Source organism: Syzygium oleosum, unplaced genomic scaffold, assembly GCF_021117445.2.
Source record: "Syzygium oleosum isolate NSW1041296 unplaced genomic scaffold, Sole_v2.1 Sole_v2.41, whole genome shotgun sequence".
Classification (NCBI taxonomy): domain Eukaryota; kingdom Viridiplantae; phylum Streptophyta; class Magnoliopsida; order Myrtales; family Myrtaceae; genus Syzygium; species Syzygium oleosum.
Window position 1 is genome coordinate 1,901,621 of NW_026607525.1, and position 22,289 is coordinate 1,923,909.

General features: G+C 39.8%; 1 protein-coding gene across 2 annotated transcripts; it reads left to right on the plus strand.

Annotated features, from left to right (window-relative positions):
• Positions 1 to 12,805: 12,805 nt before the first annotated feature.
• Positions 12,806 to 17,719, plus strand: LOC115671145 (ATPase 9, plasma membrane-type-like). Of its 2 annotated transcripts, XM_056305998.1 has the most exons (13): positions 12,806 to 12,895; positions 12,984 to 13,103; positions 13,200 to 13,517; positions 13,753 to 14,079; positions 14,233 to 14,352; positions 14,754 to 14,876; positions 15,030 to 15,134; positions 15,213 to 15,519; positions 15,716 to 16,230; positions 16,318 to 16,491; positions 16,580 to 16,762; positions 16,915 to 17,045; positions 17,129 to 17,719. In XM_056305998.1, the coding sequence occupies exons 1-13, from the start codon at positions 12,863 to 12,865 to the stop codon at positions 17,163 to 17,165; spliced, it is 2,493 nt and encodes an 830-aa protein (XP_056161973.1). In that variant the 5' UTR covers positions 12,806 to 12,862; the 3' UTR covers positions 17,166 to 17,719. The 2 variants fall into 2 exon arrangements, with proteins under 2 accessions (XP_056161973.1, XP_056161974.1); XM_056305999.1 differs by lacking the exon at positions 17,129 to 17,719 and having other exon boundaries at positions 16,580 to 16,716; positions 16,915 to 17,037.
• The last annotated feature ends 4,570 nt before the right edge of the window (positions 17,720 to 22,289 follow it).

The following is a 22,289-nucleotide window of genomic DNA, read 5'->3' on the forward strand; positions in this document are numbered from 1 at the left end:
GGCTGTCCAGAACAGCCAAAACTGTTCCGTCAGGATGGGGTTCTCAAACCTTGAGTGTTTCGAGTGCTAAAATTGGATGTTACCGGCAGGACTTCAGCTGCCATTTCTTCATGTTGAAGGAACATTTCATGGGCGACTAATTTGTTGTAAAGTTCCTCGAAAGTGATTGTGTGTTCACGAGCACGAATCGCAGCTGCGATTTCACGGTATTCCAGTCCTAATCCCCAGAGAGCGTGGATGACAAGGTCATCGTCATGGAGAGGTGAATTAATCATTGCCAACTCATCTGCAATAAATTTTAGTTGCTGTAAAAAATCAGAAATAGAACGAGAGTTGCGTTTAACCGTTGATAATCGATCCTTGAGATGCATGACGTGGGATCGAGATTTGCTTGCGTAAAGTGTTGCAAGTTTGTTCCATGCACTTTGAGATGTTGCACAAGAGGCAATAAGGGGAATGATGGCTTCGAAAGTGGAAGCAAAAATCCTGTTGAGAAAGAGTTGGTCTTGTCTAACCCAATGAAAGTGGGCGGGATTCGGGACTATTTGATTGCCGCGGGTGATCTCTTCCGATGGGTAAGGACGCGTTCCGTCGATGAATCCCTTAAGGTCATATCCGACTAGCAAGGACATGAATTGAGCCTGCCAAGAAGCATAGTTGGTGGAAGTCAGCTTCATGGGAAGCTGCACACCAGCGGAGATTACAATAAGTCCGATTGAAGTGGGTGCAGGAATTTCAGGGAGGATTGTTCGGGGAGGATTGTTTGAGAAGTAGAGTTTGTGGCAGCCATGGCTAGGAGCAGACACGGGATGAGAGAGACTCTTAGGAGCAGACACGCTATGATACCATAAAAAAGAGATTGAGAGAATATTTTCCAAGATGATTTTCATTGTTGTATTTCAATGATATTTATAGTACACGTACAACGATGGCAACAACTAAAAATATGGAGAAAATCTCAACTAATTGACAGTTATTTATAACAATGAAAAGGTTGAAATTATGGAGGATAATTTGAATTTTGAACTGATTCTCTTATACTTCTTGAGCTGGTTTTGTAAGTGGGACATAGCACTGAAAGCTTCCGATGGAGTAAGGAGTTGCATTTAGAGTGAAAACATAAACAATTGACAACCGTTCGGATTAATCTAGGACGACTAATAATCATTTGCGGAATCACATGCGCATGGTACCCTGTCGTTCCCGTTAAGTACACTATTGGGTTTGTGGAAGATATCATGCTCGAAACATTGTCGGATTCGGAATCGTCGGATTGAACATCTCGTCTTGTGCAATTCTTGTTTAATAAGCAAGATCGATTATTTGGCTTGACAATACTGTGATTAATTATGTGGGAATCGGCTCAATATAATATGGTCTTTCTGTCGACAAGTTTTATGTCTTGCCGAAGCAACGCACTTTCAGAACGAGCTAGATGCCATTGTCGGGCGGACGGCAAGAACTCGAAAGAATAGAGAAAAAAAGCATAAGAATAAAAAGAGAGAAAGACATCTAATTATCCATGGCTAATTACAAAAAAGAAATCCTTCAAGGATATTATCGGCAATTGACATTCGTACTGTCATGTCATATTGCTGGAGTGTCCAATGTATCGATTGCCGTTTAACCCTTGTCGGATGTGGCAATCATTCCATCTCGACCATATCGAATAAACTCCGAATCGGACGAATTTGTAACTTTTTGAAAGCGGCCTCGAGGAAATGACGAAGACGAGGTGTGTTGGGCCCCCTCCCTCGAGAGGGAAAAGGCCCCCCCCAGGCGACCATCCCACCCAACCCAAAAGGTGGGGTGCGGTGGTCTTGTTGGCCACGACAAAAAAAAAAAAAATAATACACCGCGTTTTCTATATTAACATTAGGGTAAAAAATAAAAACTATCATTTCTTTTAAAAAATTCATTTCGCCGGAATTTTTTTTCTTTTTTCTTCTAGGGAGTTTTAAAAAAAAAAAAATTGTTAAAAACAAAAAAAAATTTATTTTAAAAAAAAAAATTTTTTTAAAAAATAAAAAACAAACCTTCTCCCTCTCATGTTGGGGGGGGGGGGGGGGGGGGGCGGTTTTTTAAAAAAAAAAAAAAAAAAAAAAAAAATAAAAAAAAATTAAAAAAAAAAAAAAAATAAAAAAAAAAAAAAAAATAAAATAAAAAAAAAAAAAAAAAAAAAAAATAAAAAAAAAAAAAAATTAAATATTTTTTTTAAAAAAAAAAAAAAAAAAAAAAAAAAAAAATGTTTTTTTGATGTTGGGACCTCTCACTCGTCGAGACAAAACGGCCCGAGTGCCGGACTATCCATGCCAACCTAAGAGCAATCTGTGCGGTGGTCACTTGTTCGTGCACGACGAATTAACAAAATAATCTATTAAGCCGACCGATACCTTGTTATATCATACGTGGAATATAAACGACTCGTGATCTCTGCACTAACTAACTTACCGGTTTAGTAGATTAATATACGATGCCAAGCACTAATCTAGGAATTAAATATAAAAATATATATAAAAAAAGTAGAAGCAAAAGTCATTGGTCATGGAGGACGCAAAGACCCATTTTAGTATATGTTACATCCATTTCGCACTTATCGCTCTATATACCGAAACTTGGATTTCTCGGAGCACTAGGCAGAGGTAGCAACCATGGTTTTCATGTGTTATTTATGGCGAGCAAATCTCGTCTCATCGGTAATATTTTTGTCTATCGGATATAGGGAAATTTGGAATTTCGAGATAAAGGGGAAAAAGAAAAAAATAAAGAGCAGCCAAATTGAAATCTATCACAAAGGAATACAAGGATGCAAAATGAAATAAAAAAATTTACAGAGTGCTAACCATGTTAAAAGAATGACACGAAGCACTATCGAGGAAATATAGTTTGATTTAGTCCTAACGGAAAAATAAAAATGCTGTGGTCATATTGGCCCTATCAGATGTCCGATTACTTAACAATAAGATTTGATTAATTTTTTTTTTAATTATACATGGCAAGGGTGACTATGTTTGGTTTGATATTAGCGAATTTATTTTATTAGAACTTACGTACCAATATCATTATATATGTGTCCATCGATAAGTTACACAAACAAATATTCCCGGTATGTATAGTACGTATGTCCTCTTATTTCCCCCCAATTAATTTGTTATAGAGGCTGTGCAGTTGGCTTCAAGCAATTCATCCTTGCCAATTACTGTGCACATTCCCTCGACAGTTCCGTAGCTTCTTGCAGTCTCTTTACTTGGCGCTCGTTTTCGGTCTGTTATAGAGAGAGAAAGTGAGAGCTCATTCTGTCCTCATCAAAGTTAGAGAGCGAGAGAAAGGAAGAAGAGACAGAGCGAGAGAGAGAGGAAGAAGAGCATTCTTCTTCTTCTTCAAAGTTCTACTCGTTCTTCTTCTTCTTCAAAGTTCTACTCGTTCTTTCTCTCTATAAGCTCAGAATAGATGGCCACAATGCCGACTCAGGTTTGGCTCTCACTACCTCTGTACTCTTTTGATCCTCATTTTGCTACGCTGATTTAGTGTTAGAACCGAGCTTCCATGGATGTAGTTCTACTCGTGAATGTAGCGAGGGATTCTGTGTTGAAGGAAGAAGCCCTGCTCTGTTTGCCTTTTTTTTTTTTTTTGAGAGACGGAAAGTTTTAGTTCTTCCCAGACGGGGATTCCCGGATGGCGAGAATGGGCTCTTTTTGGCACTGAGGCAGAGACGGCTGATTTTCCTTCTTTCTGCATCTAGGTTTGGAACTCTTTTTTTATCTGAATCTTAAGAAGAGGACCCTACCCCATTCTCGAACCTTCTGCCGAGCTCTCCCCTGCCCGCATTTCCTTTTGACGGGGCCAAAGAAATGTCTCCACCTGCTATCAACAGTCTTTCTTCGGAATTCTACTGAACGGGTCGATCCTCCCCTCCCGTTTGTTTTAGCAGCAACTCCTAAGGTCTCCTCGCCACTCGTTCTTTCTATGGCGACAATGTTGAATCAGGTGTTTTTGGCTTCCATGAATGATCCATCGTTTCTGGCGATTTCTGGTTTCCTATGTTTTGGTGTGGCTTTTTGTTGACTTCCGAAACTTCGCTTCTGTTCCTTACTCTCTCTGTTTCATGAATATGTTTGTGTTCTCAGGCGTCCAGATCAGCTCATCATATCTTCACACAGCTATCATCCTCAAGAGGGGGTCTTTCGAGTGAAACCACGCGGCTCAGGCTCATCACATATGGCTCAAACCGTCTCTCCGAGCTCAAGGCATGATCCTTCTCCTTTTTCATAAAATAGTATTCCATTTGAAACTACTAATATTTTGTTTTTCAACAAGAAAGAAATGTCCTCTTGGAGTCTGTCGCTTTTTTGTGGAATCCACTCTCTTGGGGCATGGAGCTGGCTACCCTCATGTCCATCGTTTTGGCCAAGGGAGGGGTTAGCTGACTACTGGCAAAACACGCACAAGCACACGAAAAATGTTCATATGCACATGCATAACTGAATTGCATTTGATGCAGGGTGAGCCGTCGAATTGGCAAGATGTGCCGATTCGGAATTTAGAATATCCATACTAGGAAAAGGGCACTATCGAAAATGGCACGTGCCTTGTCGCCGTATTTTATTAGAGTATATGTTACATCTGTTTCGCACTTATCCCTCTATATACCGAAACTTGGATTTCTCGGAGCACTAGATAGAGGTGGCAACCGCGGTTTTTATGTGTTATTTATGGCGAGCAAATCTCGTCTCATCGGTAATATTTTTGTCTATCGGATATAGGGAAATTTGGAATTTCGAGATGAAGGGGAAAAAAGAAAAAAATAAAGAGCAGCCAAATTGAAATCTATCACAAAGGAATACAAGGATGCAAAATGAAATAAAAAATTCACAGAGTGCTAACCATGTTAAAAGAATGACACGAAGCAATATCGGGGGAATATAGTTTGATTTAGTCCTAATGGAAAAATAAAAATGCTGTGGTCATATTGGCCCTATCAGATGTCCGATTACTTAACAATAAGATTTGATTAATTTTTTTTTAAAATTATACATGGCAAGGGTGACTATGTTTGGTTTGATACTAGCAAATTTATTTTATAAGAACTTACGTACCAATATCATTATATATGTGTCCATCGATAAGTTACACAAACAAATATTCCCGGTATGTATAGTGCGTATGTCCTCTTATTTCCCCCCAATTAATTTGTTATAGAGGCTGTGCAGTTGGCTTCAAGCAATTCATCCTTGCCAATTACTGTGCACATTCCCTCGACAGTTCCGTAGCTTCTTGCAGTCTCTCTACTTGGCGCTCGTTTTCGGTCTATTATAGAGAGAGAAAGTGAGAGCTCATTCTGTCCTCATCAAAGTTACAGAGCGAGAGAAAGGAAGAAGAGACAGAGCGAGAGAGAGAGGAAGAAGAGCATTCTTCTTCTTCTTCTTCAAAGTTCTACTCGTTCTTTCTCTCTATAAGCTCAAAATAGATGGCCACAATGCCGACTCAGGTTTGGCTCTCACTACCTCTGTACTCTTTTGATCCTCATTTTGCTACGCTGATTTAGTTTTAGAACCGAGCTTCCATGGATGTAGTTCTACTCGTGAATGTAGCGAGGGATTCTGTGTTGAAGGAAAAAGCCCTACTCTGTTTGCCTTTTTTTTTTTTTTTGAGAGGGAAAGTTTTAGTTCTTCCCAGATGGGATTCCCGGATGGCGAGAATGGGCTCTTTTTGGCGCTGAGGCAGAGACGGCTGATTTTCCTTCTTTCTGCATCTAGGTTTGGAACTCTTTTTTTATCTGAATCTTAAGAAGAGGACCCTACCCCATTCTCAAACCTTCTGCCGAGCTCTCCCCTGCCCGCATTTCCTTTTGACGGGGCCAAAGAAATGTCTCCACCTGCTATCAACAGTCTTTCTTCGGAATTCTACTGAACGGGTCGATCCTCCCCTCCCGTTTGTTTTAGCAGCAACTCCTAAGGTCTCCTCGCCACTCGTTCTTTCTATGGCGACAATGTTGAATCAGGTGTTTTTGGCTTCCATGAATGATCCATCGTTTTTGGCGATTTCTGATTTCCTATGTTTTGGTGTGGCTTTTTGTTGACTTCCGAAACTTCGCTTCTGTTGCTTACTCTCTCTGTTTCATGAATATGTTTGTGTTCTCAGGCGTCCAGATCAGCTCATCATATCTTCACACAGCTATCATCCTCAAGAGGGGGTCTTTCGAGTGAAACCACGCGGCTCAGGCTCATCACATATGGCTCAAACCGTCTCTCCGAGCTCAAGGCATGATCCTTCTCCTTTTTCATAAAATAGTATTCCATTTGAAACTACTAATATTTTGTTTTTCAACAAGAAAGAAATGTCCTCTTGGAGTCTGTCGCTTTTTTGTGGAATCCACTCTCTTGGAGCATGGAGCTGGCTACCGTCATGTCCATCGTTTTGGCCAAGGGAGGGGTTAGCTGACTACTGGCAAAACACGTACAAGCACACGAAAAATGTTCATATGCACATGCATAACTGAATTGCATTTGATGCAGGGTGAGCCGCCCAATTGGCAAGATGTGCCAATTCGGAATTTAGAATATCCATACTAGGAAAAGGGCACTATCGAAAATGGCACGTGCCTTGTCGCCGTATTTTATTAGAGTATATGTTACATCTGTTTCGCACTTATCCCTCTATATACCGAAACTTGGTTTATGACTTGGATTTCATGGATTTGAATTTCTCCATAATTCATATGGTTTCGTATTTTAAAAACACGAAAAACATAAAAATTATTTAAGCGCTAATTATCACCGTGCTCATTATCTTTCTTTTTTTGGTGTTATGAAATCGGGACAAAACAAAGATAATGATATATTCTAGAGTCAAATTATTTATGATATGATATAAATGAAGGGAGGGTGCCCTATATATAGAAATATTCTTCTAATTATAACCGTACATCTCCCTTTAATCTAACAGTGGAGGTTCTCCTATCTATCAACTACCTACTTCGATTACAAGAACACTCTAGAATAGTGTACATTTTCCATATTGCCCTTAAGAATATTCCAGAGTACTCAAGAAACCCTAGGATTTTATAAGCTTCAAGGCTAGCCTAGTCTTTTAGGATCATCCTCGATTCATTGTGCATTGAAAACCTTTGGACCGTGACACGTGACTGAAATCGATGTCATGCAGGTCCGTAACCAAATTGGCAGGATTTTACAAACATAATAGCCTTACTTATCATCAATTCCACCATCAGCTATATGGAGGAAAATAATGCAAGCAATTCTGCAACAGCACTAATGGCAGGCCCAACTCACAAAGGTCATTGACCTATACGTTGTTCCTATCAATGTTTAGTGAGCATAAATGTATCGGAAAACACACTGAAGCTGGATGTTTCTGTTTGCTAAACTAAATTTTGAAGGTTCTTAGAGATATAAATTGGAACGAGTAAGAAGCTACAATTTTGGTTCCTGGAGATGCGGTCAGTATTAAGCTTCGAGATATTACTCCAGCAGATGCCCGTCTTTTGGAGGGTGGCCCTCTTAAAATTGATCAATATGCTCTAATTGGTGAATCTCTTCCCGTAACCAAGAATGATGTTTTCTCTAGGTCAACTTGTAAGCAAGGGGAAATTGAGGCTGTTGTCATTGTTACCGGGTTTGCATACCTTCTTCGGCAAGGCTGCTCACCTTGTTGACAGTACCAACCAAGTGGGGCACTTCCAAAACGTACTTGTTTGAGAGTCAATAATATCTTGCCTAAGGATCGCTCATATTGTTGCATGATCTTGAGACGTGCATCAGATTTCGTCCATAAAATCACATCAAATTGACATAATGAACGAGAGGTCTCGGCCAGCAAGCAAATAAATATTACTACAAGTGCTAGACATGATTTTTGAAGAGATTTTCTATTTTAAAACTAATGTGAAGAAGTGTTCACTCATGACCAATGCATTACTTTGATAATCGTATCACGTCCTATCCATTACACCATAGATTGGGGATTAGTCTTCAATTTTATACCATGAATCGGATAAGAATCCTTAGATGATCCTATGAGATTCAATCAATACAATCAATAGAAACCAACCTTGGAGAAACCGGCGGATTGAAGAGCTCCAGCGGTCACGAAACTACACAACCAATGTGAGAGACTCATGACGTCACCGGAAATGAGTGAAAGAGCTCGGTGACCGGTGGATAGTCCTTGGAATGGAGCAAAAACGGGAGGAGTCAGCAGGAAAAGGAATTGGAGAGAGAGAGAGCGTGCTTTCTTGTGAAAATTTCAAAAAATGAATCATCTAATTCTTATGAAATTCATCCAGGGCTCTCTTTTTTTTGTCGAAATCATCCAAGGATTTTAGAGAGGGAATTAGAGATATTTTTGTGTCTACTCCTCACCATTACATGTCTAATTGATTCTATGGTTAGATCTTGTCTAGGGGATCAAACCCGTACTCTCATTGGTGGATATGAGAGAAAAGAGAGAATAGCCTATTCTAATCCTCATTGGTTAGCCAATGATCGGAGATAATTAGAGAGCATTGAGATTGATGACGTGGCTTGGTTGTCTTGTAATTATGGAGATGGCTCTTTGGTAATACAGGATGTGCCATTATGGTAGATATTTTAAATGGAGATGTGGCCCGCTCTTATGGGCTGCAATGGGTTTGGTTTTCGGCCTAATGGGCCAAGTTGGCCTTGGGTTGTCTTTGGCCCATTGGGCCGAGCTCACCCGGGTCAATCGTGTCGAACCTGTTGGGCCCGGGTCTTTGTAATCCTCCGTCGCTTCTTAGAAACCCTAAATCTACATGTGGATGTTGAATTGACAAGCATATGCAATATTTTACATGTTTTGTTGATTTTTGACCGAGAGTTGACTTCTTCGGTTTGATCAAAAAGTCAGCTGAAAAGTCAATTCTTGATTTATCGGCAAAATGAGGCTTAATGACTAATGAAATGTAACGCTCCTAACTTCTACTTGCAATTGGGATGCGCTGAATGTTTAACTAAGGGTTAATACCATAAAAAAAATCCTAAATTGGTACACTTGTGACAAATTTACCCTAAATTATTTTTTTTTATTATAAAAAACCCCAAATTAGTACACTTGTGACAATTTTATCCCGAACTAATTTTTTGACCACCAAAAACCCAAAATTGGTACACCTATGATAATTTTACCCCGAACTAATTTTTTGACCACCAAAAACCCCAAACTGGTACATTTGTGACAAATTTACCCTTCGTTAGTTTCCGTTAAATTTTACTATCAAATTGCTAAGTTTAATGACACATGGTAGTTGACCAGTGTACCAGTTTGGGATTTCACCCCTCTGTTTGTCACAAGTTTACCAATTTGTGATTTTTCGTGATATTAATCCAATTTAACAGAGGGTAAATTTGTCACAAGTGTACCAGTTTGGAGTTTTTTATGATCAAAAAATTAGGTCGGGATAAATTTGTCATAGGTGTAACACTTTGAGGTTTTTTGTGGTTAAAATATTAGTTTGGGGTAAAATTATCACAGGTGTACAAATTTTGGATTTTTGTTGGTAAAAAAAAATAGTTCGAGGTAAATTTATCACAGGTGTACCAGTTTAGGGTTTTTCATGATATTAACCTTTAACTAATTGTTTTTGGGTCTAGAATGGAATTATGTTGCGATGAGAGATCTCGAGTCTCGAATTATTGTAAGTTTGACATGTCAGGAAAGTTCAGGTATCTATAATAAGTGGCTAAACGATGTGCGATTTCAGATTGACCCGATTTATGATATCAAAGTATAAGGTTTTCAGCACCTTCATACATCGTGGGTAGTTTTTGAGTGGTCTGAGGGCTCTCCGCCTGACACTCGTGCTATCACTCAAGGTTTTGATCATGACCTATAAGGTTAATGTACTGAGTAGATCATCTACATTTCCTTTCCTTGTAGGCCTTAGAGAGACTTCGTTATGTTAGATATGACCAATTTTGTAGAGTCTAAACGAAATAGAGCTGAATCATCTTAATTCAGATTAGATAAGACGACTAAATTCTCAATATATCTTTTGCAAACTTCTGACGTTCGTGCCTTTTCTCTGAAGCTCTAACTTCAAGGGAGAAGTCATCCAATAAGTAATTTTCAAAAGCATAGAAGAAAGTGAATAATGGTTGTTGAAGCTCTCTTTTGGGATAGACCCGCGATTGTTTCAGAACTACTTTGACGCAATTCTTTAGCAATGTCGAGCTGCAGCCAACCAATAGCTTGTGGTACCTTCAATAATGACGGCACAAATGAGTCTCATTTGACCCAAGTAGATAGATTCCCTAGTCCATCCTGTTTCTGTAATCAATTTTATCTTCATCAGAGAATGGAGGAGTTAGCCAATGCCACTTCCTCTTATGAATATATTGAGAGATGTTCATACTTCATAGGTGCATATGTGGAATTACATCCAAAGTTTGGACATGTGGAATTATCCTAGTAACTCGCATGAATTTGAGAGAGAGAGAGAGAGAGTTATTTCTTGTGAAAATTCCAAAAAAAAATGAAGTGTCTAAAGTGGGTGGATAGATTCGGTGTTTGTGGTCTAATGAACGTTCACAATGCTAGAGGATATCGAAGTGGCTACATTATTAGCTTTGGAGGTTATAGCGGAAGATAGAAATTAACATGAAAAAGCTATCTTGAGCAATTCAAATAACAAAGCTATCCATTTTATATTTTGCACCTTTCGTCTGTAATCAGTAATTTTTTATTTTCATTTCATTTCTCTTGTGATTGAGGGAGCAATCTATGCGACATGACATGCGACCTTAATGGTAATCATAATGCTACGTTCTCTCCATGGTTTCGCAGGATTCCCAAATATGGTAAATGCCTATTAGCTCTTTCAACCAAATCCAACATCTAAGATTTGAAGATCACTATGCTAAACAATTACAAATGAACTACATTATCGATTATAGGGATCTGCCAATTTGTTGCGGGGGATAGAAACCTTACAAAAATCTGCCTACCTTAAACAATCTTAAACAATTTAAGGTTAATATCACGAAAAACCTCAAACCGGTACACTCGTGATAAATTTACTCGAAACTAACTTTTTCAACACGAAAAACCCCAAATTAGTACGTATGTGACAAATTTACCCAGACAAATGTTTTTATCACAAAAAACTCAAAACCGGTACACATGTAACAAATTTATCCTCTGTCACCGATTTGGGGTTTTTCGTGATATTTATCCTATGGATTTCCACGTGGACTTGTCACGTCACCATCATACCACGCCACCATGTGTCATCCATGTCAACAAATTTAATGGTAAAATTTGACAAAAACTAATGGAGAATAAATTTGTCATTGGTGTACCGGTTTGGGGTTTCTAGTGGTCAAAAAATTAGATTGAGGTAAATTTGTCACAGGTATACCAGTTGGGGTTTTTCGTGGTTAAAAAATTAGTTTGAGGTAAATTTGTCATAAATATACCAGTTTGAAATTTTTTGTGGTATTAACCCAACAATTTAATAAGCAAAACTCTATTTTTCGTTTTATCTACTCCCTTTTGGAATTAATGTTCATATTTTCTTTTCCTTTCTTGAGATTTGAGGTTGCAATAATTAGCGAGATAGAATTAGTAAGAATAAACTTTAATATAATAATACGCACGTTGATAATAATTATAAATGAATTACTAAAACAAACTATATAATTAGTGACAACAATTGCGGTGTTGCGGCTATTATTAGAGATGTGGTGTTGTGGATGTTATTAGAGATGTCATTGCTAACGTTCTTATTAACAAATATTGAGTCATCGCTATGTGTGAATAATATTATTGTTCCAAGTGCCCTACATTATTTTGTACCCAAAACTCAATATGACTTGAGATCTCACTGGTTCGGAAATACATTTCAATATTATAGTTGGCAAACATTTATTAAGAGATCTTCAAGATATCTATTCCGTCTAAATCTAACGGCTCCAGAAATTTGTCAATCTTTCAAAATAGAATCTATGGTTTTTTCGATGCATTGAGAATCATGTCAATTAGGTTTGAAAGAGTGCATGAATAAAACTTATGAAATCCCCATCATCTTTTCCTTTTTGTTGTGATTACAAAACTACCCTACAAAGTGGTGATAATTTAGGAGCAACTCCGCGGCCCATGACATTTTCAAGAAACATAACGAGAGTACGACTAAAAGTTTTCGGAGTTCGAGTAACAGATCGCATACTTCTAGATAAGAATAGATTTCATGTTAATATATGGTAGATGAAAGGCAACCAAATCCTAAACCGATCCCCTAGAATATAAAAAAATTCAAGAATATATCATACTATGGGAAAATCTTCTAGGATCTTTTTCTTGGAAACCAACAGTCAGATTGGTTAAAGATTGGACTGTAATCGTAGCTCCCTGCCGCGCATCCCTTTGTTATAAATGAGAGGGGAGTGAGCGGAAGAGAGGTGGGAAAATCTCGCCACCGTGCTTCCCGACGTAGTCATGGAAGAGATGCAGCACTGGGTACGTTCGCTCTGCCACCCTCTCGTTTCACTTGTTTCGACAATGTGTTTTGTTCACGTGAGTTTTGATCGGACGTTTTGCTCTTCCTCCCTCTGTTCTCAGGGACGCACATCATGTGATGAAATTCTCAAAAAGCTGGGATCCTCAAGGGAGGGTCTTTCGACTGAAGAAGCACAGACCAAGGCCATCATGTATGGCCCAAACGGGCACTCTGTTCACGAGGCATGAACCACATCCTTCTCCTAATCAAAAATTTCGGGGAATTTTTTTTTTTTTTTGGTCACGAAACTATTAATCATTGTTTCACCTGAAACAGGACAATAAGTTTCTGCGATTCTTGCGATTTTTCTGGATTCCGCTTTCTTCGGTCATGGTGTCTATTGCTTTGGCTAATGGAGGAGGGGTTAGTTGACTGCTAACTTGTACTGGCAAAACACGCACAAGTCACATTATCATGTATGACTGAAATCGATGACATGGGTCATTGGCAGGATATCGTAGGCATAATTGCCTTGCTTATTTTTCATTCCGCAATCTGCCTTGTCGTGAGTAATAGGGCAAGAAATGCAGCAAGAGCTTCAATTGCAGCAGGCCTAGCACCCAAAACAAAGGTCTAGAAATTGCTCCAGTTGCTCCTCTCAATGTTTAGTTAGATACATTGAGATAACGAAACTGAACATTTGTGTTTGCTTAACTAAATTTTGAAGGTCCTTAGAGATGGTACATGGACGGAGCAACTAGCAGCAGTTTTGGTTCCTGGAGATGTGATCAGTATTAAGCTTGGCGATATCGTTCCAGCAGATGTCTGTCTTTTGGAGGGTGACCCTCTTAGAATTGATGAATCTGCTCTAACCGGTAGTTCACCACCGGTAACCAAGAATCCTGGAGATCAAATTTTCTCTGGGTCCATCTGCGTGCAAGGGGAAATAGAGGCTGTCGTCATTGCTACTGGGGCTAATACCTTCTTCGCCAGGTCTGGTCACCTGGTTAAGAACACCAACCAAGCGCAGCCCTTACAAAAGAAGGTACATGTAAATATCAAGAAAATCATTTTGATCGACCTATCTAGTTTCGTTTTAACTGTGGTACATGTCTCGTTTTAATATTCATTAATTCGAATACTATTCTATTTACACTTTTGATGAGTGATAGAAAGTGCTTGTTGTGAAGGGATTGCAGTGCTGCATAATGTTGTATGTGCTATGAAACTAACGTGTTTTTCCGTCTCTGATGTGTGATCAATGTTACAATTTAAATCAGATACTGACGGCCATCGGGAAGTTTTGCATATGCTTAACTGCTTTGGGAATGATGGTAGAGATAATCGTCATGTATCCAATCCAGCACAGCAATTACAGGAATGGCATTGACAATCTGTTGGTTCTCCTTATTGGAGGAATTCCTATTGCCATGCCAACAGTCTTGTCAATGACAATGGCTATTGGATCATGTCTGCTGTATGAACAAGGTGCCATTGCCAAGCGCAGGTCAGCCATCTTGTCGATGGCTGGGATGGATGTCCTTTGCTGTGACAAGACTGGGACTCTTACACTCAACGAGTTTACGGTGGTCAAGGACCTGATTGCGGTTAGTTCTGGACCCCAGAAGTTCTGATAGTATAACAGACTTAGAACAGAGTGCGAACCCAATATTCAGTACCGCTCCTTGAGATAAATAGATTCGAGAAAATTCCCAAACTTTGAGATAATTCTGACAAAGGTTATGAAAATCAACCATCAGGTATTTGCAAAGGATGTAGACAAAGACGGGGTACTATTGCTCGGCGCTAGAGCTTCGCGAGTTGAGAACCAGGATGCAATCGATGCTTGTATTGTCAGAAAGTTAGGTGATCCCAAGAAGGTATTTAACTTTATGGATATAAACTTATTAAACTTTGCTCGGCATTGCTAGAGTTCATCAAGCAATGTCGGTGTCCTGTCATCATTTCAATGATCTTCTGCCACATGGCCTAGATCTGCTGTATCGGGTGATCTTTTGCATCATGAGTATACTCAAAAACCCAAGAAGAGCAAAAGGGAAATCGAAAAAATTCAAAGATTTGGCTATTTTATTGAAAATAGCTGGAAACAGAAATTTCAGCGTCATGCCCGATTATATTGGTATTGAGTGATTGAACCAACATACTGTTTTGGGCAAATATTACTTTCTTTGTTCCAGATTACTGAAGTGCCTCCTGTATCTTTTCAAATTTGACATGTCTAAGTGCTCCTGTTGGTCATGAATGCTTGTGCTTTACACAGGCTAGAGCTGATATCACTGAGGTCCATTTCTTACCTTTTAATCCTGTGGACAAGCGAACAGCTATAACATACGTGGACTCTGATGGTAACTGGCATCGAGTCAGCAAAGGTGCACCAGAGAAGGTAAAACATTTTGCTAGCTAGTCACCTTTCTTGCTCTGAGCCAAATTCCTTCCTAGGCTTTTTATTGCCTCTGCTCTTCCCACTTCACATAGCCTTTTGCGGTGACTTTCTTTCCATATTCATGATTTAAACTTGTTCTCAAACATCTACCAGATCATTGATCTCTGCAAGGTTGGGAAAGATGTAAAGAAGAAAGTCCATGATGTTATTGGTAAATTTGCTGACCAGAATCTTCGTTCCCTCGCAGTTGCTAAACAAGTGAGCTTCAAGTTTACCCAAGAGTTAGGCTTTAATCCTATAACTATCGATGCATGTAATAATTCTTTTTGTCCGCAGGCTGTGCCGGAGAAAACCAAGGATAGCGCTGGAGGACCCTGGCAATTTGTAGGCCTGTTACCTCTCTTTGATTCCCCAAGGCACGATAGTGCAGAGACCATCAGACAAGCACTTAATCTCGGAGTCAATGTCAAGATGATTACTGGAGACCAGTTAGCCATAGGCAAGGAGACAGGTCGCCACCTAGGAATGGGGACTAATATGTACCCCTTCTCACTCCTAGGCCAGCACATTGTCAACATGATTATTTCCCTCTCTATTGATGAGATAATTGAGAGAGCTGTTGGCTTTGCTGGCGTCTTTCCTGGTTTGAACTTGTCATATAGCACTTACTTTTGCCTAATAAACTTGTATATAGAATATTATGATTTCATGAAATGTGGCAAGCATAGCCATAGGCTCCGACTTGAAAGCGACTTTATATGCAAGTTCTTATTTCCTTTGATGTAACTTTGTTATCGAAGTGGCCGGAAGATACTAACCGTGTCATGCCAAATGGACAGAGCACAAGTACAAGATTGTGAATAGTCTACAAGAAGGGAAGCACATATGCGGGATGACTGGTGATGGCGTGAGTGATGCACCAGCCTTAAAGAAGGCAGACATTGGAATTGCTGCAGCCGATGCAACTGATGCTGCCCGAGGCGCATCTGACATAGTACTCACCAAACCAGGGTTGAGTGTGATTCTCGGTGCTGTCTTGACAAGCAGAGAAATCTTCCAGAGAATGAAAAGCTACACCATTTATGCAGTCTCAATTACAATCCGCATTGTGCTGGCTTTTCTGTTGCTTGCCCTTATATGGAAGTATGATTTTTCACCTTTCATGGTGTTAATCATTGCCATATTGACTGATGGAATTATGATGACCATTCCTAAAGATAGGGTGAAGCCCTCTCCCATACCTGATTTCTTAAAGCTCAGGGAGATTTTGGCTACCGGCATTGTCCTTGGATCCTACTTAGCTGTCACGACTGTTGTTTTCTTCTGGGCTGCACATAAAACGAACTTCTTCTCGGTAATTTTATCCGCTAAATCAGAAATATAATTATCAAATGAGTCCGAAGCAAGCCTCGAAGTTTTAACTCGTTACTTAACTTCACAGGACAAATTTGGAGTGAGGTCAATTGGGGACAATCCCCACGAGCTTACAGCAGCTGTCTACCTCCAGATGAGTATTGGGAGCCAGGCACTCATCTTTGTTACTCGATCTCGCAGCTGGTCGTACATTGAATGCCCAAGTCTCCAGCTTATGTCAGCCTTCTTTGTTACACAGCTGGTGAGGAAATGAAATCGTGATGGTGATAACTGATTTATTATCGTTGAAGAGTAACAGTTTCACAACTCATCGTGTTTATGCTTATCAGATTGCGACTCTCCTTACTGTGTATGCAAACTGGGGTTTTGCAAGGATAAATGGCATCGGCTGGGGATGGGCCGGTGTCATCTGGCTGTGGAGTATTATGTCGTATATCCCTTTAGATATTCTCAAGTTCACAATCTGGTACGCACTGAGCGGCAGGGCTTGGCATACTTTAGCATATAATCAGGTACCCTCTTTTCATCAGGCTTTTCACTTATGAGAAGGAAGTTGGCAAACATGGACTGTTTGCACAGAGCTGCATACAGTTTGCCTCTCTTGCAGTCTGCTATTCGTATCACGCAACGCAAACTCCCTCACTGCATACTATTTCCGTTGCAGATGGCTTTCAATACGATGGGCTCAATGGGCAAGGGAGCAACGCATGCAACGCAAAGTCCCCCACTCGAAACAGGACAACAACACCTGTCCACAATTGCAGAACAGGCTAGGAAATGTGCTGGGGTTGCAGGGTAGGGACCGGAAGTAACAAATTGCATTCAGCATTTTATTTACCAGAAAATCCTGATTTCTTTCCGTTTCTTTACTTGCCCAGGTTTGAAGATCTTCATACCCTCAAGGGACATGTTTAAATCAGCGGTCCAATCTAAGGGGCTCGACAACATGACAATTCAACAGCATTTGATCGAGGCTGGCAAAGTTTTAGTTGATGACTGATTTTTTTTTTTAAAGGAATTGGCCTTAGAGATAGAAAGAGGAATGGATTGTGCTATTTCCATTATGTTTTTCATTAGATGCCATTGAGGAATAGTAATACATCAAGAAATTGCATCAGGGTAGAACGTCGGAGAGAACTGTGATGTTCTGTCAGTATGGAGTGCTAATATACTCTTCCCTATTGATTTCCTCTCATTCCCTCACCTTTAGAATATCTATTTTCTCCAGAATGGAGCAGAGATTTGAACTTCATATCTAGGCATGATTGTTTGCTCCGTAGGAATAGAGTATACGTGAATCGGTATCTGATTGTTTCCTACAGCAGGAGCTCCTGATTTTGTAGTGATTTCTTACATGTGAAGTGCGGCGGTGTATCAAGAAAGTTCAGCCGCTCAGAAGTACTGTGACAAAATTGAAAACACTTGCTCCCTCGTGGAGAAGCCATGGGTAGCTTTATCAGCAACATCACCCGCATTGCATCCCCCAAAGAAAAATAATTTGGTAGATCCTTTTTTAGTTTAGTATTATTGGTCGATTTCAGTGTAAGCGTCTGTCTCACCAGTCCAGTCCAGTCACCCTGGCCTCTGGTCAGACATTTCTTTCATCTGACTGAACTTGCGCTTTCTAAAGGGAAAAGAAGCAGCAGCAGCAGAAGACTCGAGTTCTCGAGTTGGTGGTGGGGCATCCATTAGATCATCCTTCAATAATGCGAACCCACCTTGCAGACATGGTGCCTAACTAATTAAGCACATGCGGTATTTCTTGAAATAGGAGTACGTAACTTGTCATCAAATTAGTTTAAAACCGTTCTAATCAAAAGTAGAGGCGAAGTAACTGTCGTTTTCTGTCCCCAGAGAAGAACTGCTGTTCTCATAAAGGTGCTATCGAGTCATATGACGGCGACTCCGATCATCTTTACCAAATGGTAACGCCATTGGAACAATACTCAGGATCGGTCAAGGGCTAAAAGCTACATAAATCGATGCCTGCAGGACCATGGAACAAAGCAACTTCCATTAGCATTGTGAGCTGATTATTTACACAACGAAGCAGTGTAACTTTCCCATCCTACGAGCCGAGACATCTCATTACAACCAACCCTGATCAGAATTACTACTTCCAGTGGCAAGAAAGGAAGCGCACAAACAATCACTAACCAAATTAATAAGCCGTTCCGTTCTCACTGTCTTTTTCACCTTAACTTCGAAGAATACCCCAGATGCTTCAGCTGCCATAGTACCCCCTTCAGCTGCATGCTATGCGGCTGCCTTTTTACTTCGACTTAGGTGCACTAAAGCACTGTAAACTTGTGACTCGGGATTCATCTTTAATCTCCGTAATTACTTTGAATGAGAATATGCAGTCATATTGCGACTGGAAAATTACCTTTGTAAGCAGCTAATACATGCGCAATTTGTAATGATGTCAAGGATAAGATCAAAAACCAATCAATTTTAGTATTCTCCCTTTCTAGAAAACTGAACAATAGATCATGCTTCTTCAATCCGTTGCGTAACTCCCCTCACTATTGAGAGAAGATTACCGTCTCATGTGGCCTGGTCCTTCCTCTTTGTAGCACTCAAAGTAAGGGAGCTTCCACTTGTTTCGTACAACTTTACTTTCGCCGATCCAATCTCGGTATCACCTAAAAATTAGATAAGCGAGTCCATCTATTGAGAGATCTTTTCTCGCCAAAAGAGCGAAAAGATCCTATAACCCTTCTTTTCTAACAAATAAGAACAGAACTCAACTCAATCATAATTCAGTTAAGCAACCTCAAAAGGTGATCACAACATAAAGCTCTCTATTTGAAGATATGATGCACCTGATGCGAGGAACCTCGATGTGAATTCGCTTTCAAGGACTGTAGGCTTCTTTCGATAGAAACTTCGAATGAGACCACGTATCCAATACATTAAGATCTTAGTCTCTAATATTAGAAAAGATGATTCTCATCTAATAATCTTGTTCTGTGGATCTATACTATGCGATTCTCCATTTTTTTTTTCGCTTTTGTTCCGCAAGCGCGACAGAGAGCCGAGTAAAAGGGCCGGCGTTTACGGAAAATTTGATTGCTCATTCCATTGATTTGTCATGTTACTTCTCCCACAGAAAATTTAGTGGTATGTTGGGACGGTGCTATAGATGTAATCAAACTTTCTTTTATTGTAAACAAATATGACATCAGATTTTGAGAGGATAATTTGGCCGACGCAAATTGAAAAATGATTAAATTTAGTTCGATCGATAAATCATGCATCTAGTGTATGCGTCGTCACAACACATGCGCACTTTTCTAGTTCTTTTACAGGTTTTTTGACTTTCGGTTTTTGTTTACGTTTTTCATTTTATTTACATACATCTTCTTATTTAGTTATTTTACTTTTTTAATTTGATATAAAATTTTATCTAAGTAACGCATTAACATGAAAAAGCTTTAAGTGGGTTATATGAGTGGGCACAGATTTTCGTAGGTGAAGTTAAATACGGATGTGTTTAATAATATGGTTCATAGGTTGGGTATGGGTTTGGTCGGGATCAAGTATGAGTCGTTAAAATTGTATTTGCATAAAAATGGATCAATATGGATTAAAATGGTCTATTTAGGTGTGAGCAAACCTGACCCAACCCATGACAATGGAAGTCTTTCATGCGTTATAAACAGTATAAATATAGAGAAAACAGTGTTTACCGAATGAATGAACACAAACCGAAATTGTTGGGGGTGAAGATTGAAAATTTGAAATCTCCAATCTATCACTCTCTCGGGTAAAATGTCGCCGTTGATCCCTTTAATTTTACCCAAAAATCAAAACCTCTATCATTTTTCTTATTAAAAACCGTTTTTATACTTTTTTAAAATGTGTCAGCGTTAGTTTTTCCCCGAAACCTTTTCTATTGTTGGTCGGTTTTTCCTGACCGAATTGCAGAGTTGGATATCGAAGTACACGTTCCCTATTATAGTTCGCAAAATTCTTGGTGCGCATGACCATGCCGGTTGGAGCTTCTTCAGGCTCGTGACCATACCTGCCAAAGCTTGGCCATGGCTGCCGAAGTTTCTTCGAGCTCCCGGCCCTGGCCGCCAGAGTTTCTTCAAACCTGGGACCCTGGCTGCTCAAGTTTTGTTGAGCTCAGATACGGTGGTTAGAGTTTCTTTAAACTCGTGGCAATTGCTGCTTGAGCTCAACCATCCACTCAAGCTTTGTCAAGTTCGCGGTCATAACAACCAAAGTTTCTTCGAACTTGTCCACACCATGACCGCTCGAGCTTCGTCAAGCTCAGTCACGGCGATTGGAGCTTCTTCGAGCTCGAATGTATGATTACTCTTACAAAAAGAGAAAGGTAATCGACATTCAGGTAAGTGGTTTTAGGTTCCTTCCAGCTTCCTTACAGATTTCACCTGGAACCTGAAACTACACCTGCACTTTTCTGACATGTTAAACTTACAATAATTCGAGACTTGAGACCTCTCATCGCAACAAAATTCCATTCTAGACCCAAAAACAATTAGTTAAACATTCAGAGCATCCCAATTGCATGCAGAAGTTAGAAGCATTACATTTCATTAGTCATTAAGCCTCATTTTGCTGATAAATCAAGAATTAACTTTTCAGCGGACTTTTTTATCAAACCGAAGAACGGTCACAAATTATCAAAACATGTAAAATATTGCATATGCTTGTCAATTCAACATCCACATGTAGATTTAGGGTTTCTAAGGAGCGATGGAGGATTACGAAGACCGGGGCCCAACAGGTTCAATACGATCGACCCGGGTGAGCGCAGCTTAATAGGCCAAAGACAACCCAAGGCCAACTTGGCCCATTAGGCCAAAAACCAAACCCATTGCAGCCCATAAGAGCCGGTCACATCTCCATTTAAAATATCTACCACAATGCCACATCCTTTATTAGCAAGGAGCCATCTCCATAATTACAAGACAACCTAGCCACGTCATCAATCTCGGTGCTCTCTAATTCTCTCCATTCATTGGCTAACCAATGAGGATTAGAATAGGCTATTCTCTCTTTTCTCTCAAATCCACCAATGAGAGTACAGGTTTGATCTCCTAGACAAGATCCAAACCATAGAATCAATTAGACATGTAATGGTGAGGATTGGACACAAAAATATCTCTAATTCCCTCTCTAAAATCCTTGGATGATTTCGACCAAACAAAAAAGAGCCTTGGATGAATTTCATAAGAATTAGACGATTCCTTTTTTGAAATTTTCACAAGAAAGCACACACTCTCTCTCTCCAATTCCTTTTCTTGCCGACTCCTCCCGTTTTTGCTCCGTTCCAGGGACTATCCACTGGTCACCGGAGCTCTTTCACTCATTTCCGGTGACGTCATGAGTCTCTCACACTGGCTGTGTGGTTTCATGACCGTTGAAGCTCTTCAATCCGCCGATTTCTCCAAGGTAGGTTTCAATTGATTGTATTGATTGAATCACATAGGATCATCTAAGGATTCTTATCCAATTCACAATATAAAATTGAAGACTAATCTCCAATCTATTGATCTTGTAATGGATAGGACGTGATGAGATTATCAAAGTAACACATTAATCATGAGTGAACACTTCTTCACATTAGTTTTAACATAGAAAATCTCTTGAAAAATCATGTCTAGCACTTGTAGTGATATTTATTTTCTTGCTGGTCAAGACCTCTCGTTCGTTATGTCAATTTGATGTGATTTTAAGGACGAAATCTCATGCACGTCTCAAGAACATGCAACAACTTGTGCGATCCTTAGGCAAGATATTATTGACTCTCGAACAAGTACGTTTTTGGAAGTGCCCCACTTGGTTGGTGCTGTCAACAAGGTGAGCAGCCTTGCCGAAGAAGGTATGGAAACCCGGTAACAATGACAACAGCCTCAATTTCCTCTTGCTTACAAGCCGACCTAGAGAAAACATCATTCTTGGTTACGGGCAGAGATTCACCAATTAGAGCAGATTGATCAATTTTAAGAGGGTCACCCTCCAAAAGACGGGCATCTGTTGGAGTAATATCTCGAAGCTTAATACTGA

Excerpts from the sequence above, each read along its gene's own strand:
- LOC115671145 (XM_056305998.1), top strand. The coding sequence starts at position 12,863 with ATGGTGTCTATTGCTTTGGCTAATGGAGGAGGG. Across the intron at positions 13,518-13,752 it reads CGCAGCCCTTACAAAAGAAG|ATACTGACGGCCATCGGGAA; the intron begins GTACATGTAAAT and ends AATTTAAATCAG. Across the intron at positions 15,135-15,212 it reads CCCTCGCAGTTGCTAAACAA|GCTGTGCCGGAGAAAACCAA; the intron begins GTGAGCTTCAAG and ends TTTTGTCCGCAG.